Genomic DNA, 19,036 nt, shown 5'->3' with positions numbered 1-19,036 from the left:
TTTACTTGTTTTTAACTTATGTGTTAATTTGATTTGGATTTTGATGGGTTAAATACGGGTATTGTCATCTTAATAATATTGGAATTATCCGAGTCTAGGTAATACCTAAGAGACACTTAATTGGACTCCAATAATCAAGTAAGCGAGATCTATATCATTATTTACTCCAAATAGAAAGTAGGGATTGTTTGTGACCAATCAGTGAGGCAGTGTTTATGGTAGTAATGGTGGGAAATGGTTAAAACCTTAAGGGAGAAAATACTCGCGCCGGCCATAACACACACTATATTCCTGCTAAAATTACATTCTGTGGAGTCATGATAAAGATTCTTTTTGATGTGCTACCTGAATGATAACATAATATTACTATTGACAAATAATTCACATGCGCAGCCAGGAACGGATTCTGTACCTGTCAACATGGCAGAACCTATAGGTCTGAAACAGTTGCACATGTTCAGGAAGTTAATTGTGTGTGAGGGATCAACTATTATTTATAAGCCTTTGAATATAAAGGGCTGGGACAGCCCTCTTTGAATACTGAGTGGAACAATAAGCTATGAAGTAATCATAACTTAGAGAAAAACAGGCCAAGTACATCAACATAAAGCACAATATCGAGGTAAAAGAAATACAATTCAGTCACCACTGCTGTATTTCACTCAAAGAGGATTTTAAGTCCTAATTCTAACTTTACCAGCTCCTGCAGATTGTCTCAATAGTACTTTATAACCAATTTCACTGTTAGTATCAACATGATTTCAAAGACCAACCTTAGTCTTGGAACAAGAGAATGAATGACAGATCGTCTATACTTAAAAAGAACATACATACCCAGGAAGTTGCCTAAGAAAGGTAAATTAATAAAATGTAATGTTCACAAGTCACAGTGGATGCAGGAATTGTATATGCAGCGCCGTTTTCTTTTCTTCTCAATTAAATGAACTTGAACAGGTTGAGGGTTTAGGTGATGGAGAGGCACATGGATGGCATTGCACCCCAATGCCCTGCCCGTTGTGTCAGCCCACTATCCTCTCTTGACATGTCCCAACTAAACATTGAACATGAAATGATGAGTCCTTCCTACACCTACACTGGCAAAAGAATAAAGACGTGCTAAGCAGTTTTAGAAAGACAGTGGACATCCTGTAATAACCACCATCGAAGGTGTTTGGTATGGAGTTGGTGCATATCTCTCGATACGTCCGTTCTTGACAACAAAATGTTGCTTCACAATGCAAAGGTCTAAGATCAGCCCCTTACCTTTAACTGTTCCGCCTCAGGTCCGACGATACATGGTTGCCATCATCCATTCTTCCATTCACATGTTAAACATTAGATCTATTAAACTGTTGTCCTGTAGATTGCTTACATTGCTACTTGTACTTACCTTGACACTGGATGCTGAACACCTCCTGAACTGTAAACTATGTCTGTCTGTTGGCTGTCCACCACTGTTTAGGTGTGTTTGATGTATTTTTGAATGATCCTGGCTCATATCCAATTTCCCTGGAAGGACAATAAGATATTTGAACTTTTGATGATTAGCTTTCACGTTCGTTGGCGAGATTGTGTTGTCTGTTAATCAACTCTGTTGTATTTTTGTGTTTTGTTTCATGTTTTTGTACGAGGTGGCCCGAGATAAGTAACTGTATAGTAAGAGCTGATGTTTGTCTCGTTCAGCAGCTCCTCACAGGAAGACTGAAGTCACAGGCTGACACTGAGAAGGAAGAAGAGAGGATCATTCTGCAGCAGCTCTGCTCCTTGAGTGACTACAGGTCGTCTCTTCCCCGGACGAGTATTACTAACACTGTCTGTCTTTATTAAAGGTAATCATCACCTTTGGCATCATCTCCACCATGAAGATGCTGACTCTGTCTGCACTTCTTTGTGCCATGATGGCTCTGACTGGAGCTGCTGGTGAGTATCACTCCCTATGTTAAGTACATTTGTACCAGTGGTTCCCAACCTTTTTCTTGAAGGGACCCCTTTTGTTACCATTGAGTACACTAACGACCCCTGACAAAGACATTAACTCACTATTGTCCTTCCAGCTCTGCCAGACACAGAGGTTGGAAATTGGATAGACTGATTCACTATTTAGAGTCTAATGGATGGACTGAATGTGTCAGACAGCATTTGGTTTAGTTTAACAGCAACTGAAACAACACATGAAATATCTAAGGTACTATTTAATGTGTAGTTGTAGTAAATGTTCAAGGACCACCACAACAAAGATAAAAAAAAGATGTTTTATGTTATTTGAAAGTTTTATGGTATTAGATGAGAGATGGTCAGTGAAGATTTTGCAAGAGTGGATATCGATTTGTGTCTTGAAGCTAAAAATAGATAGAAGTTGATTATTAGTAAGTAAATTAAAAACAGTTGAAGTTGACAAATAAGAATCAGCCTTTTAATGTGTAAATCTTAAATTATATAATACATAATAAGCCATTGTGTATGAATGTTTAATGGAATTATTTTGTACCTTAAGAAAAATTGTATAACTTTAAAGAATTACTATATAAATTCCACCAAACTGCTACAGTCATTTTATGGGTTTGGGAAACGCACTGAAGAAAATTAATATATGAATACTATAGAGTTGGTGATCTTATAGTAAAGTTCTACTACAGTGTTTGTATAGTATCACTATATTCCTGTTGTATTTCTATGGTTTTTCAGGGAATTACTGGAGTTATACTATATTTCTATAAAGTGTTTCTATAGTATGTTCAATAGTCAGACATATATTAAGTTACTATAGTAATACTTTACATTTACTAAAACATTATCAGTATTACTTTATGTTCTACAGTACATTTAAAGGACAACTACAGAAACACTATATAATATACAACAGTAATACTATTTAAAATAGTACAGGAATACTACAGATCGAGATACATAGTATTACTAATTAAATATTATAGTTTTACTGTAGCTACACTGTAAAACTAAATCTGTAAATTTACAGGATTATTCCCATTTATTTTACAAATTTTCAGTATTTTTTAAATACATGAATATTAATAAAATTGCCTGTGAATTTACATGTCTAATTTAAATGCAAATAATCATAAAGTTACTGCTTTTAGGTCTGCAAAGGTATATTATATAATTTATTTATTTCCACAGATATTTACTGTTTATTTAAAAACACAGAACAAATCTGTAAATAAACCTGTAAACATACAGATTAGAAGGTATTAGCACGCAGGCCTTTCTCTTTTCAGTCAGTTCTTATAATAAACTATTAGTAATATATATTATACTATATGATATACTATAGTTCATTTTCACAACACCCACTTTGTTTTTGTTTCTCGCCGGACATCATTTGTAGCTGCACCAAAACCTGGAAGCACACCGTCCACGCATGGCGCAAATGTGCAAAGTTATTGTGCACAAACTCTCAGCTGCAGGCAGAGATTAAAGATGTTTTACTGGATGAAGAGGAGCAGCGGCGGCTCGGAGACGCTCGACAGTCTGGGGAACATGTCCAAGGCGGAGATACTGAGAGGGATCGTGACCGAGAAGCTGAGCACCGCCGCGCAGGAGATCTTAGCGGTGGTGGAGAGAACCGTGGCCGGGTACGAGGAGGAGGCTGCGGGCTTCAGACGGGAGATCGACCGGCAGAGGAGACAGCTGGAGCTCCTCCTGCAGCCTCGGGTCAAACTGGAGAGGAAAGGTCAGAGAACTGCGACCGATACACGAATAACATGAACGCTGTGTTGTTTTAAGATGCGGAACTTCATTTAAAAAACGAGTCATTTAAAGTTTATTTGCTCGCTGACAACCCGACAAACCACAGAGGACATGAAGTGAATGTGGGGAGGTATTTTTATAATGTGTCTGACAAATCGGCACCAAAATAAGTTAAAGTAAATGTAGTGAATTAGTCAGTTTTTACATTTGATTCATGGGCCTTACTGAGTGCATGAGGGCTGCAAGATATGATAAAAACATCCTATTGCGATTATTTTGATATATTATAGTGTCGGAAAATTAATTCTCTCTAATAAACATTGAAATCATGATGATGAATTTCATGTTTTATTAAATCTGGAGAACAATATATGTAGACCAGGACTTAATTATAATTTTACCTTTTTTATTTAAGAATCGCAGCTTCCTGAGATTTGCATGTTGCACTTATATACATATTGTGATTAATTGTGCAGCCCTGATGATAACTGCAAACACAAGTGACTCTCTGCTGCAGGTTTGAATTTTACATTTATAAAAAAGTCGAGTCTGACTTTCTTTTACTTTGAAATCACAAAGCCCTGGTGTCAGATGTGGAGAGCCATGAGGTGGTTATTGTGAGTGAGGGGGAGGAGGAGGAAGAGGAGCAGCAGCACACACAGCAGCAGTCAGGTGAGTCTTTAATCATGTTATTAAATGAGAAAACAAATAAGCCAATTACAGCTGAAATGAATGAGTGAAATGTTCATGTTCACCAGTGGTAAATGAAGAATTCAGACCTTTTAATTACATACTGTAAAAATCCTACATTGAAGCTGTTGTTCAGTAAAATGTAGTTAAAGTGTAGATGACGGCAGCCATACGTCACGTCATAACGACCGCGCACCCCTTTTAGGTGAAACAAGCTGTAAAAGTGCCAAATGGTTCCATGTTTAAAAGCTGCTGCGTCAAACAATAAAAAAAACAGGTTATGACTTTATTTACGTCCCCAAAGAATGAAGGACAATAAAAGAAAAGATCTGGAAACATATGTAAATAAAACTGTTGTTAAAACTTAAGACCAGAACAAAAGCGTTCAATAATAATACAAATATTAATAATAATAATAGTAAAAACATAATACTGTATAAAAAGTGGGGCGGGCTGTGGCTCAGAGGCAGAGCGGGTCGTCCCCCAATCGGAAGGTTGTTGGTTCGATCGCCACGTGCTCCCCATTTTTGTGAATGTGTATGAATGAGTTAGTTTCTGTTCGATGGACTTTGCCATCACTGAGTGAATGTGTGTGAAAGGGTGAATGTGGCACGTAGTGTAAAAGCACTTTGAGTGGTCGGAAGACTAGAAAGGTATACAAGTACAGGTCCATTTACCATTTACCAAAGTTATTAAAAATAATAAGAAAACTCTCAAAATTCTGTAAGCTAAAATATTTGCTGGTTCTGACCTTTTTGAGTTTTGGATTTGGGGAGTTTGTGATGGATACTTCTCTATTTTTAGTTTATTTTTTATTTTCTCACATTTTATAAAAGAAAATAAATCACAAGTTGCAGTTACATTTACATTATGTTATAGTTATACTGGATTAGTTCCACGTTATCCTACTAATATAACCTCATTCTGACTGAGCTAATTTAACTAACAGTAAATAACATTTAGATAAAGTATTTTAATTACTTCTACTAATAATATAAAACTGTATTCACAGTGTCTTGACATAAAATACAAAACTACATTTTTAAACAGGTTAAATTATATTTTTTTTCTGATTTGGTTGCAGTGAGTAAATAAATAAGTGTCACTATACGCAGACAATGTTGTGTTGTCTGTGACTACTGGTTCTACTGGACTCCGTACAAACTGAGACCTTCTCCTGCGTCTGTGTCCAGATGTGGAAGACACTGGGAGTCTGGGCCTCCTGTGGTTTGATGACGATGAAGAGGGTGATGATGGAGATGAAGGGCAGCAGCTGTCGGCAACAAGCTCCAGAAAGGGACGCGAAGATCTGAAGGACCCGGATTTTCAAATAACATCAAGGTCACAGATCCCAGCGCCCACCAGTTTAATGAAGATGTTCATGTAGCTAAAAGTATGTGGACACGCCCCCTTTTGTGTCAAACAGTGCTGCGTTGATTTGTGTTTCCGTAACCAGATTGGCAATCTGTCGAGTCGGGTCAAAGCGCATCCGACCGCCTCCAAACAGGCTGTGGTGAGGTCAGATGGGATTCGCCGGCTGCGGGGCTGAGTGGGATGTGCGGAGTCGTGGTTGTTTTTATTTGAGCTTTCACTGCTGTGAAACATATTTCCACACGTCCTGGAAAATCTAAAGACTAGTTTTCCAGTCATGGAAATGCCTGGCTGTGGTTGCCAGAACTTTACTGTAATAAATACGGTAAAAGGACATTAGTCCTGTTTTATTCCATATTTTTACCATCAACAGCAGCAGTGTGTTGCCATGAGATATGACGGTGGTTTTCTGTCTAATTTACAGTCCGTTATATAAAAAACGACTTTATTCTGTAAAAATTCTACTTCTTCTTTTAATAGACTAATAAGGGAGAAGAGGATTTTTTATGTAAAATAGAATAAATTCTACTTTTTCTACTGTCCAGTGAACTGACTACATAACAGTTTAAATTAACAAATTAACTCTTCATCAAGACCTCTACATCAATAAAAAAAGAGGAATAAATCTGAAATCAGAACATTTTATTTATCTGATTCGCTGCTTTGTTAACGCCACTCCTTCTCTTCATTCACTCTCTAGCTCGCTCGACCAGCGCTAGCCACCGGGATCCAAACCAGCAAGTGTGTATGTGAAGATTGTTAGCTTAACATGTTGGTAGCATGCTAGTTAGCCTAACGTTGTGTTTGTTGTTGGTTTATTTGGTGGCTCAGGCAGCATGCTGTTAGCCTGCTTGTTAGCATAGCGTGGTAGCTGAGGATGATTGTGTGGTTGTAGCTAGGTGTGGTGAGCAGCGACATGTTAGCTGGTTGTTATTAGCTAGCATGCTGTTAGCTAGTGACACAAAACACAAAACTCCATAAAGAACTGAACCGGTCTGCACAGAGCCCCGAATGAACTGGACTGTGATCCAGACCTGATCACCCAACATCAGTGCTGGACCCCACCAACAGTCACAGTCCCATATGAGTCTAATGTTCCAGTGTCCACAAACTTTTGGCCATGAACAAGTCCCATATGTTCACTACCGTCTTATTTTGTTAACCTGTCTTCACCCTCCAGGTTAATTTCCCCCAGAGGTCGGTCTGACAGGAGAAGGCCCGGCAGGCCTCGGACCAGTGACACACAGAAACATCTAGATCTCAGGATCTGCATCCTGGAGGACTCTCAGACCAGTGTGCTCTCAAACAGGGGTACACTGTGATTGATTAGTGACTGATCCCAGAAATGTAAAGATGAACTCAACCTCACGATGATTTTCTTTTGTCTGTTTCAGTGTTTCGGAAATGTCCGGTGCAGGAGCTGCAGTGTCCTCGTGGGCTGCAGGAGGCGGACTTCCTGGACCTGCTGAGGTCCACCTTTCCTCAGCTGGCTGCTCAGAAACCTTTAGACTTCTTCACGACTGACAGAACGAAGAGACTGCAGCCGCTTAGAGTGACGACGGTGACGCCGGAGGAGATCGACAGGAGCATTAGGCTGACTGGAGCGGGAAACTCAGCCCTCTACATCCGCCTGAAGGTGAATCCAAAACAGTCTAACATAACATCAGCTGATTAAAAACCACAAACTCTCTCCATCCTCCAATGAGCTTCAATTCGTTATTTAATATTTCTTGTGTTTACAGACCGGAGAGGATCCTGAGAGCAGCAGTGACGACCTTCATCCTCTACAGAGACAAGATGATTCTCCGTCCAGCTCTGCCACGACGTCGACTGATCAAACCCAAACACACCACAGGTGACCAAAGAGACCGACACACAGACCCAGTAATCTACACGAGGTTCTGCAGTAGTTTAATGGCCACTGAGGAAGGTTTCTGTGGTCATTGAGAAGGTTCCTTTAGTACACTGGTTACCCACCTGAAGGTCATAAGGGTCTTCTTGATTTTAAGGAGTGTAAGAAAACTTAGAAAATGTACAAAAGAAGTCTATATCTCAGTGTTTTGTTCATGTCTGTGAGGAAAAGTTAATTAAATTGTTATTTTTAGGAGTCATATTATTATAATTAACATTTCTGAACACAAACTATATTTACTCTCTGATAAATAAGTATGTAAGTATGCCAAGTGTCAGGGAGATGAAAACACTAAAACTGTCAAAAAAGAAGCTTATTAAGTCCAGCTTCTCAGATGTGAGTGTTTTCTGGTTTCTGTCGTCCTTTATGACCGTAAACTGAATATCTTTGGTTGAGGACGTCACCTTGCTGACATTATGGACCAAACTACTAATCGATTAATCCAGAAAATGATGGACAGATGAATCGATAATGATGGTATGATGAGAAATTGATGGTCAGTTGCAGCCCTGGTGTTAATAATAACGCTACAGGATGATCAGATGTTGTGTCTCATCTGTTGGGTTATCGTCTCCCAGAGATTCTTCTGAGAGGAGGAAGCGTGGCAGACCTCGCCTCGGTGAAGAACCAACTCACCACCTCCTTAAAATCTGCATGCTGGAAGACTCCCAGTCCGACCTGCTCTCTAAAAACGGTGAATATGACAGCATGGTTCTGAACGAACTCACTGACCGTGTCGATGGAGGTTAATTAAGGTATATTTTCTCTCTGTTTCAGTGTTACTGAAATCCTCGATACAGGACCTGAGGTGTCCTCGCGGTCTGCAGGAGGCGGACTTCCTGGACCTGCTGAGATCTACCTTCCCTCAGCTGGCAGAAGCCAACAAACCTTTTGACATCTTCAAGTCCGACAGGAGCAGGAGGCTCCAGCGGCTCCAAGTGAAGACGCTGACGCCGGACGAGATCTACAGGACCATGAAGTCCACCGGCGTCGCAAAGACGCTGCTCTACATCAGAGTGAAGGTCCATAAATGTCCCTGAGATTGAACCAGCATTCATTTAAATATTTTAATAAGTTGTTTCCTTAAAAAACATCATTTGGGAACAAACTCTTGCAGACAGGAGAGGAGGAGGAGGAGGAGGAGCTTCACCTCTTACAGAGAAACGATGAGACGTCCTCCGATTCTCCGTCCGCTGAGCTGATGAAGAGTGATGAAGCCGGACTCAGTTCAAGGTAACTTAAAGATCTCCTCCACACATTTATTAAGACATAGAAACAATAATGTGTCTGATACGTTTGTAGAATAATTCGACTTGATATCAATAAAGTCTTATTAGTTCCCAGTAGTTCCCAACCTCTTCCTTAAAGGAGCCTTTTTCTTTCACTGAGTAAACTGACTGTATTTTATGTATATTTTATTCACTAATATCAATAACATCAGATGAACTGAACAATGAACCCAAACAGTGAACTCAATAACTGCAGGAAGTTTGAGAAAACAGAGTATTTGGTGAATTTGAGCAGATTATTTCCTGTTTCCTGGGTCCAGACCTCCAGGCTGAACCACAGGTTTACATTCATGCATGAGAAATAAGTACAACTAGACGTCAGTCTGGTCCACTACAAATATCTACGACATAGATCTGCACAAAGTAATCTGACATTGTTGCCCCACAGCAGGTCGGTACAGCACGTAGAAGGTAACAGAGTTCACTCACAACCACCGGAGGAAGCTGATGACGATGCTGCTGCAGAGAAGCAAGCGGACTCCAGCGACGACGACGACAACAAAGACGAGGCGTTTGATGGAGACGACGACTGGAAACCGGATCCCGAGACGCAGTCGTCGAAGCCGAGGAGGAAGCGAGGAGGCAGGACGTCCGGCGGGGAGGAGAGGTCGATTGAGAGCAGCAAAACACCGTGTAAAGTGTGTGGCGTTTGGTACAGGATGCTGGGCAGTCTGATCAAACACGCCTGGAGTCACGTGGAGGAGCCGCAGTGCATCTGTGGTGTGTGCGGAGAGCGTTTCCAATCCGTGGAGGAGTTAAAGGGACATCTCAGAAATTATCAGAAAACTCACGACTGCTCGTATTGTGGAAAGTCTTTCTTTACCGTCACCGGCCTCAACTGCCACACCACCCTGCACACGGGAGACCGACCGTTCAAATGTGACGTCTGCAACAAGACCTTCGCTCACATGTCCGGTCTGAGCGTTCACCGCTGGGTCCACGTGGCCGATAAACCTCACAAGTGTGACATCTGCCCAAAGGCGTTCGGTCTGAAGGCGCAGCTCAGAGCTCACAGGAAGGTGCACTCGGGCAGAGACAAGTACCACTGCAACGTCTGCGGCAAGTCTTTCTATGACCTGCGATCTTTGACGCGTCACAAGGCGACTCACTCTGGGGAGCGGCGTTATGGCTGCGAGGTCTGCGGGAAGCGTTTCAAACTGCCAGGCACGTTGAAGTCGCATGAGAAGATCCACACGGCCAGAGACCGGCCGTACCTCTGCCACATCTGCTGCAAGACCTTCATGTCCAACTGCGGTTTAACGACTCACATGAAGACGCACAGCAACGAGCGTCCGTTCACCTGCGTCGTCTGCAGCAAAGGCTTCATATCCAACGGTGAGCTGAAGGCGCACATGCGTGTGCACAGCGGCGAGGCGCCGTACGGCTGCTCGGAGTGCGGCCGCTTTTTCAAACGAAAGACTCACCTTAACAACCACGTGAGGAGCCACTTGGGCATCAAACTGTTTGTCTGCGCCGTCTGCGGGAAGGCGTGCTCTCGCCAAGAACACCTGACGGTCCACATGAGGACCCACAACGGAGAGAGACCGTACCAGTGCAGCCTCTGTGACAAGGCCTTCACTCAGGGCCATTGTCTGAAAACACACATGAAGAGTCACCACGGGGAAGAAAACCCGTTCCTGAGCGAATCCACGTCCTGAAAGATGCGTTTTAACAGCCAGTTCCGTCTGAAAAACCACATCTTTTCTTAAAATGTGTCCACAGAAAACTGACATCAGATTTGTAAACTGTCGCTGATTTAAAGGACCGGTGTGTAGGATTTAGTGGCAGATTGCAGCCATTTGAATACCGCTCACGTGTACGAGAAACTACGCTGGGCGCAAAAAAATGTGAAAGCCCCAATCTACGGCCAGTGTTTGGTTAGTCTGTTCTAGGCTATTGTAGAAACATGGTGGACTCCGCCAGAAGATAAAACATCTCATTTTAACAAAAACACAATGATTCTTATTTTCAGGTGATTAAACACTAATGAAAACATACTTGTGAACATTATATTACAGTAATGTTACACACTGGACCTTTAAATCTTTTTTGTAAAAACACTTAAAGCAGTGAAAAAGTGTTCAAGTATTGGTGTTAAAAAATTTCATATTATTTTACTTTAGGGAGGAAAAAGAAATTAAACACAAACAATCGATTAATCAACTGACAACAGATATTTTGGTGTTTAAATGTAGCAGTCGTTAACGAGCCTCCTTTTGTTTTTTCATTAAAACAATAAGAGCTGAAAACAATCAACAACTTTTTCAATAATTATTTGTTTTGGTGTTTTCATACCAAGCTCTACTTTTTGATAAAAAAAAAACAGAAAACTAATTTCTGGAACAATTAATCGATTATTTGTTTTAGTTTGTTACCAAAATTCAGGTATCATAACAGCACGAGTATTTAAAAAGACAAAAAGCTGAAAGAATTTATTGATTTACAGAAATAGAAGATAAATAACTGACTTTTATCTGTTTTACATCTTTGTAAACTGAATATCTTCAAAACAAAAACAAACACGTAAATGATCAATCATCATACATCATACAAATAAATGATCAGTTTCAGCTCTAAAGAACTTTGAGTTTAAAAGAGGAGTTGTGATGCAGGTTTCAGGGCTGCTGCAGTATAAACAGTCCTGAACTGTTTACAGAGGGAAGAAATCTGATCCTTCGTTAGAACTACAAATAATTACAGATCTTTAGGTAGCAGAGTCGTGTTGTTCTTCATGTTGTATTTACTGATACTTTCTGTCTCTCTACTGTCGATATCCAAAAAAAAGACGTAAATTTCACTCTTGCAAACTTTATCTCTGTTGTGTAGAAACTGAAACTGTACAGTGATATATATTTTTTACATGTTTTCTTGCAGTGTCGATTAGTTAATTAGTTTTTATTTACGTTCCGCTGTTGCCATAAAACCAGCCAATTTTAATGTTGTGTTCAGGGCAATGGGAAAGAGGGCAATTCTCAAAACGGAGTAGTTTAAATTGACTTAATCAGCTTAAGCTCTGTAATATTCAAACCTTTCTAAACCCCGCCCCTTTCACAACCGCGGTTAACTTCCTCCTTTCCTGTACTTAGATATGCTAGTGCTAGGCTAATCTATGTTGAAAATACATTTTGAAGATGGCTAAAAGATAAGATATACATATACATATATATATATATGTCTTGTTTTTATCTTTTAAACATCTTCAAAATATTGTTGGCCGAGGGTTGCTCAACTGTTTGAGGGCAAAAAGGGGCTATGCTCAAAATCGTCTGCTAACATACTGCCGACTACTAAGTAATGTCCATATTCGAGTACTCCTCCCAAAATCTAACGTGAGAATAGGTACGAAATGAACGCCCAAGCGTGTTGTGTTAAAGGTTAGCCTACTTTTCTGCACAGACCGCAGAGATTCGCGGCGATGGTAGCTGGTACTCTAAAGCATATTAGTCCCCATTTATACACGATGAACCAGCTTATCTTCTCTGCACAGGTGACGTCAACGGCGCTCGCTAACACTAGCAGATGAGGAAATGAGATTGTGTGTGTGTGACATTCTGATTCTGAACACAGCTCTAATTCTACATGTTGATGAATGTGACATCCAAACACTTCCAAATCCCACGTGGTCCTGAATGCAGCATATGGTGCCTTAAAGTGCATGGTTTCCTCCACAAGCGTTATTCAAGTATAAACAACCAATATCCTGGTCTGCAGCAGAGTGAAGAGCAAATCCTGCTTAAATACTGTATTCAACTGTAAAAAATGTGAGCCTGCTTTTGCTTGCTATGCTACGTATACACGACCAAAATAAAAATATTCTGTGCAAAAATGTGTCAGCAGTGACTGTACTGTTGTACTGTGACACTGTGACAGAGTCGTGGTTGCTTACATACGCACAGTAAGCGTGTTCAGGGCAGCTCCAGCAGGTTGTGTTCGGCCAGGATTCGTTGAGTTTGCGTGTGGACCAGCGTCAGGGCGTGGATGATGATGCGTAGGACGGGCGTGGCCTCCCGCTGGCTCTGCACACAGACCAGCTGCAGGAAGTAATGTCTGTCTGGGAGAGCGAGGAAGACGAACTCTGCAGCCTGACGGAGCACCCAGGGGTGGTGGGGCGCCAACGCCACCCTGTAGGCGTCCCTGAGGGAGGAAAACGAAGAACAGAACATATGGAGTCAATGTTATATTGGCTCTAATTTCCATCCATACACAAAAGAAAGTTGAAACAAACTCAGAACTGAGCAGCTCCATGTAACATCTGTTGTCTGACAGTGTGACCGGTCCTTGAACGCACCACGGTCCGTCTGTTACCTGCTCAGCTCTCCAGGTGTTTTGTATCGTCCGTCTGCGTCCGGTCCTTCAGCCAAACCCTCCAACATCAGCTTCAACCACAGCATAGATCGATGCAGCCGCAGCAGCGTCCTGCAGCCCGAATCTGTGCGACGGGAGAAGTTGACCACGCCCGCTTTTAGCTCCGCCTCCACCATGGATCGAACTGAGCGGTACGCCTCAAGAGGAAAATAAAGAAAATTAGCAGCAAGTCAGATAACTTCATACAGAGCCACTCTTTCATCCTCACCCCATGTTTTAGTCCAGATGATGATGGGATTTGTTTTCCATGAGCCTCTGCGCTGTGTTTGAGTGACAGCTCTCGTATCAGCACGACCTTTTCCTTCACCTTCTGAGAAAAGAAACTGACGATCGTCCCGAGAGACTCCATGAAACTGAAAGAAGAGAAGTGATTTTATCTCATCAAATATAAATCTGTCTAAATCTTACAGTTGAACAGCAGCTTCAGCAGCCAGTTATCTTAAATTAGCATACAGACAAAAACTGAACATACAGCAAATGAAGCCAAGACAAAATTGACAAAACCTGCAGTTCCTCTTACATCCACTAGAGGCTGGCTCCAGTAGTGAGGCCTCATATTAAAATAAAATGTCCAACTTTACAGCAGAAATAAACATGTTTACAGGCTTTTGGAGTCTGTAGTTAATTTCCCCGTTAATGACAACCGTACAACTCCCCCCCTTTAAATTATATTAAGGATTAAAGTTTTGTATAATTAAGGGTGTGGCTTCTGTGACTGACAGGTGACTGTTTCCAGTAATCAGGCTTCATTCAGCTCCACCAATGTTTGGTTTAGCCAGAAGCCGGTGGAGTCAGGACCAGAGCCGACCACACTGAGCTTCCCAACGGCTCCACATTTCTTTATCTTTACACTTTTTGTCCTGACTAAACAAACGATAATATGTTAATTAGTGAGGTGAGGAGTAACAGTTGTGTCCGCTCAGTTCCAGTCTTTAAGCTAAACTAAGCTGGCTGTGGCTTAATATTTACCGTACAGAGAGCGAGTGGTATCAATCTGAACATCTGATACTTAACAAGAAAGTTGTTCCTTTAAGAAAGGCCGTGTTCGTACTTGAGGAGTTGATCCCAGCTCTGTAGGTACGGCTCCAACAGGACGTCGTCACCGTCGGCCAGGCTGGACTTTAAATACTGCAGCAGACGCCGGGCCTGAAACGATTGGCCCGGACACTCCTTTATGAGGGGCGGGGCTCTGTCTGGCTCCGCCCACTCCCCGGGGGCCAATGGAGGCTCAGGCTGAAAGAAAACAAACAGCTTTTTGTCTTTTATATCTCAACATTTAAGTAATTAGTATTGATATTCATCTACATTGTCCATAAAGCAATGTTTATTATTTATGCTTTTACTCAGTGTTGGTCAACCTACATTGAATTTAACTTAAAGAGAGAGAAAGAAACGGATACTAATACTTCTGTAAAGTTAAGACATTTTGTCCGTTCCTCTTCAAAAAGCTGTTTCAGGCTTCAGACTAGAATCTGAGGAGTTAAAGACCCTGATAAATACAGACTTCAAGAAAAGTTTTCAGGGACTTTGAGGAGTTAAAGATCTGTATTATGTGTGTTCGTCGTACCTTTTGGTAGTAAAAATTCAAACATGGCTGCCAGGCGCTGCCACAGTCTCTTACACCGCCCTGAGCTGAAGAGAGACACAAACAAAACGTATTTACAAATCCAGAGTCCTCAAGAAGTCATAATGCACTCTTCACCAAGTGTAATGCACGTACACAATCATTAGGATGCTTCTATTATTACTGTTGTTATTAGTACGTAAGGAATCACCACTGGGGGGCGCATGTGATTAAGAACAGTGCAATAAGAACTTAATAGTAACTGGATGAGTGAGTGTGAGAGACAGACAGTACCAGCTGACGGTGACGGAGGAAACTTACGGAGCCACAAGGAGCTGACGAAGAGGAGCAGAGCCAACATGGCCGACAGCAGCAGGTAACGAAGCAGCGTTGTCCGTCTGAGGAAAACCATGATGACCACAACACACACACACTTTAACCTTTAACTCGTTAAAACACACACCGTTTATAAGACTACACTTGTCATCACATGCTCTCTCTCTCTCTCTCTCGCTCTCGTTGGGGTTAAAGGTCGTTTGTTTGCTCACTCCCACAGGTACACACACGGCTCAGGACGACCTTTGCACTTGACCTTCGTCCTGCTGGAGTTTATCTCAGCCTGTTTATCACACACACACACACACAAACACACCCTGAAGCTGGCTGCTGGGAAATCCTTATTTGGGCAAAAGGGCAGAGTCTGACTGATATTAATTTTACCTTTATTTAAGTTAATAATAGTTTTAGTTCAATTATTTCACACTAAGAGACAGTTACTGTATTAACCCTGTAACAAGTGGATTATCAGTGGATTATGCACTGATAATCCACCAGGGATCAATAATTTATGCACCAGAGGGCCTTCAATTGAGACATCCAAAATGGCTGCCATCAATCAGTGACCCACAAGTGGTTTTTCAAGGATATTTTTGCTTATTTTGAAAAGGTTAAGGTAAGAAAAACATGTAATGTAAGGTCAATCTTTGCCTGAACAAGGACAGAAACTGTTTCCAGGCCGACGACAATGCAAAATAAAGAGGTTATGAACCACAAATTGAACCAAACTGAGTGAAAAGTTCCTCCCCCGCCATGCCGGTTCCACTGCGTGACAGCTTCATTTCAGCAAATACAGAACATGACGTTGTTCTGTAATGTGGAAATAAAATTATTTTGTATGTTTGAAATTACTTGAGGAAAACTCAAAGTTTAATGGGTTAAAAAACTTGTTTTATATGTTTTTGTTTGTTTAAGATAAACAAACAATAAATTGCACAAAAATACCGGATGTAGCAAAATGATACAAATTAAAACGCATATATGCAAATTGATTTTTTTTTTTTTTAAATAATTCATCAGAAGGTTCAATAAACGCTCCAGTTTCAAAAAATTAATTAATGCAATTATTTCACGGTTCAGGCTTTACAGGGTTAACTGTCTCTTGATTGAGTCCATTTGACAATAATACTAAGTTTAAAAGGACAGGATTGAGGTCAGTGCTGTAGATACAGGTCAGAGGTCTGTATTTTTTATCTAATTCATATAATTAACAGTAACATTAATTATATTATTACCTTCATTTCATAGGTTTTAGAGAATTCCCATAATTTAACCCTAATTGTCTTTCAGACATTTGATTGAGTCTCTTTGACAATAACACTAAGTTACATAAGTCAGTGCCGTAGATACAAGGCATGGGTCAGTGCTATAGATACAGGGGTCTGTACTGTTTACTATAACTTACGATTATCTGACTGGAAATGACAAGTTTCCAGGTTGTGACAGTCGACATAGAGTACAATGATTATAACCCAGAGACAGCGTTTTGTATCGTAGTAGTATTGTTAGTGCTAGTCCCAAATGAAGACCTTATTTCCTGGCAGCAGCTGTATTTGAGGAAGAACAGCGCCCTCTGCCTGATTAGATCAGTAAAGCATGTGGTTCATTAATGACACAAAAGTCATCAAAACTGGAGAGAAAATGATTTTATTGATGGTAAAATGACAAATGTAGCACCTTTAAGTTCTATAAAGATGTTGAAAGACACACAATGAATTGATTTTTTCAATCAACAACTCCAGAACATCTGATTGATTGACTGATTGATTGATTGGTGTCTTTGGTGCATGAGTTAGTGTATCTTGTGCAAATATATTTATGCATACATGTGCTTGTGCTTATTTTTAATGTAAAGCTAAAGAATAAGGTAAGAATAAAGGTTTTCCATGACTTCAGAACACAAATTATGGCTTTTTAAGGTAGAATATAAGGATATCTAACATACTTGTGCTAATCTTGTTGGCAGGATCTTCATCTTAAAGCTTGAAGAGAAGTAAATGTAAAGATAGAAATAAAAAGGTTTGTTAATAGAGAATATTTTAAAGGGCAGTAATGCTGTGATTGGGACAATTTAGCTTAAAGAAGAAAAGGAGTTTACGGGTTAACTGGATTAAGACTAAAGGTTTTCTTGAAGTTCAAAAATACAGTAAGAACAGTTTTACAGTAGAATAAAGGATTTTTAAAAATTGTGCTTAGGAAGATCAAGAGTTTGGTCCGGAAGTGTTTTATCTTTGAAAACAGGTGAAACATTTTTTTCCAGGAGCATATTATTAAGTTTTAATAATTTTTTTATCTGCACAAACTTAGCGTTTGTTGTTGTAATATCAAATTTTGACCACAGCAGGATGACCACGACCTGACAGGAAAGCTTCAAGATGAGTTTTAATTTCTCTTAGCACCAATAAAAATAATTTTCTATACAAAGGACACATGACAGTTACAAACTAGATAACAGACAATATGTACCTTTTGTTTAGAGTCTATGGAGAAATTAAAACTATCAATTAATTTAATTAAAAATCTTGAAAAAAACAAATTCACCTGTTTTAACTTAGAGAAAAGCTCCGAGAGGAAAAAAAACAACCTTTTCACTGATGAAAATAATGTAATAAATCATGTTCTTCCCTTTCAGTGCCTCTATAGTTTTGAAATGAAAGAGAATTAAGGATTTACTTTATACAGTGCAAAAAACACTTGGTAGACAAATGGGTTTGTGACACACTGAATTGAAATAAAGTTTGTGTAAAGGGTTTAGTTAAGGGATTCAGACTACTCAGAATAAGGGACTGTGAAGAACGGATCCAGGTTTTGCTTAGTCCTGACTCAGGACCATCTCGACTGCGTTGGAGTATTTGTTTTAACTTTACATCTGCTTGACATGTTGACTTCCACCTTAAAAGTCAGTAACAAGTTCATATTTTCTAAATTTGAGTGACTGAAGTGTCCGAGGTTTAGAAGATGGTGAATCAGGGATGGGTTCAGTATTTCTGTATTTCTGTTGTGTGTGTTGAGATCAGCAGAATCCTTCGACTTTAACCTGCAAGACGTCAGAAAGTCCAGGACGCTTCTGTAGAACCTGAAAACACAGACACACACACAGCATTAGTATTCCAGTTAAAATACATTATGGTAGTCGGAGTTTACATTNNCACATTAATAAGGTGTTTTTAAATGTTATACATGAGATTTTGAACATGTATATATCAGCAAACAACTGTTATCTATGTAAATATATAGCAAAGTTATAGTGTCACACTCCCTCTGCCTGTGTTGCTATCTCTGTGGTTTGTTAATGCTGTAATACCGGGGCAATCTCACTCCTGAATAACGCGCAGACGTACTGCGGTAGATAACTACATTTTAGTAAAGTCCAATAATTTCACATGAATTGTCTTTCAGACTGTCTGTCAGTCCACTGGCTCTACTTGATAACGCTGATGTCACTGCTTTATACGAGGTGTGATTGGCTGTAATTAAAATAAGGTCTCCAGCACCATCATGAAACCAAAATGCCCAAATTATGAAATGAAAACTCAGGTGTTATTCAGATTCACCTGTGGTATGATTAGTTTTTATTATAAACTCACACACTCACCTTTAGTGTTGTAACAATTTCTCCAAACAGTTGTTGAGCTTCCTGAGTGTCTGGTTCTTCAAAGTAATCCGACACCGCGACCTCGACCGTTATAGCTCTGATGTTATCGCACACACCTGCAGAGACACTTTATTAATAATAATAATAGTAATAATAATAATAGTAATATTAATATAAATATAGAATCAGCTAAAACCAACTCCACA

General features: G+C 40.2%; 3 protein-coding genes across 3 annotated transcripts; 1 reads left to right on the top strand and 2 right to left on the bottom strand.

Annotated features, from left to right (window-relative positions):
- Nucleotides 1-3,358: 3,358 nt before the first annotated feature.
- Nucleotides 3,359-11,893, top strand: LOC118337977 (zinc finger protein 37-like). Its single transcript, XM_035675136.1, has 10 exons — nt 3,359-3,691; nt 4,288-4,380; nt 5,592-5,739; nt 6,950-7,080; nt 7,164-7,405; nt 7,512-7,624; nt 8,260-8,375; nt 8,459-8,703; nt 8,799-8,914; nt 9,359-11,893. Exons 1-10 carry the CDS (start codon nt 3,439-3,441, stop codon nt 10,626-10,628), a joined length of 2,727 nt encoding a protein of 908 aa, XP_035531029.1. The 5' UTR covers nt 3,359-3,438; the 3' UTR covers nt 10,629-11,893.
- Nucleotides 11,894-12,875: 982 nt separating this feature from the next.
- LOC118337957 (ceramide-1-phosphate transfer protein-like) lies at nt 12,876-14,649 on the bottom strand. The gene is made up of 5 exons (XM_035675116.1): nt 14,641-14,649; nt 14,387-14,568; nt 13,544-13,688; nt 13,276-13,472; nt 12,876-13,104 (listed from the first exon to the last, which is right to left on the bottom strand). Exons 1-5 carry the CDS (start codon nt 14,647-14,649, stop codon nt 12,876-12,878), a joined length of 762 nt encoding a protein of 253 aa, XP_035531009.1.
- Nucleotides 14,650-16,895: 2,246 nt separating this feature from the next.
- LOC118337990 (F-box only protein 41-like) lies at nt 16,896-18,946 on the bottom strand (the record flags this gene model as incomplete). The annotated part of the gene is given in 2 exon segments (XM_035675150.1): nt 16,896-18,311; nt 18,831-18,946. Coding segments are annotated over 2 exon segments (179 nt in total), but the record flags the coding sequence as incomplete, so codon positions are not given.
- Between the last annotated feature and the right edge of the window lie 90 nt (nt 18,947-19,036).

This window comes from Morone saxatilis, unplaced genomic scaffold (assembly GCF_004916995.1).
Source record: "Morone saxatilis isolate NCDOM2014 unplaced genomic scaffold, NCSU_SB_2.0 Contig4, whole genome shotgun sequence".
NCBI lineage: Eukaryota > Metazoa > Chordata > Actinopteri > Moronidae > Morone > Morone saxatilis.
The sequence above is the reverse complement of the archived record's forward strand: the minus strand, read 5'-3'. Positions and strand labels throughout refer to the sequence as shown.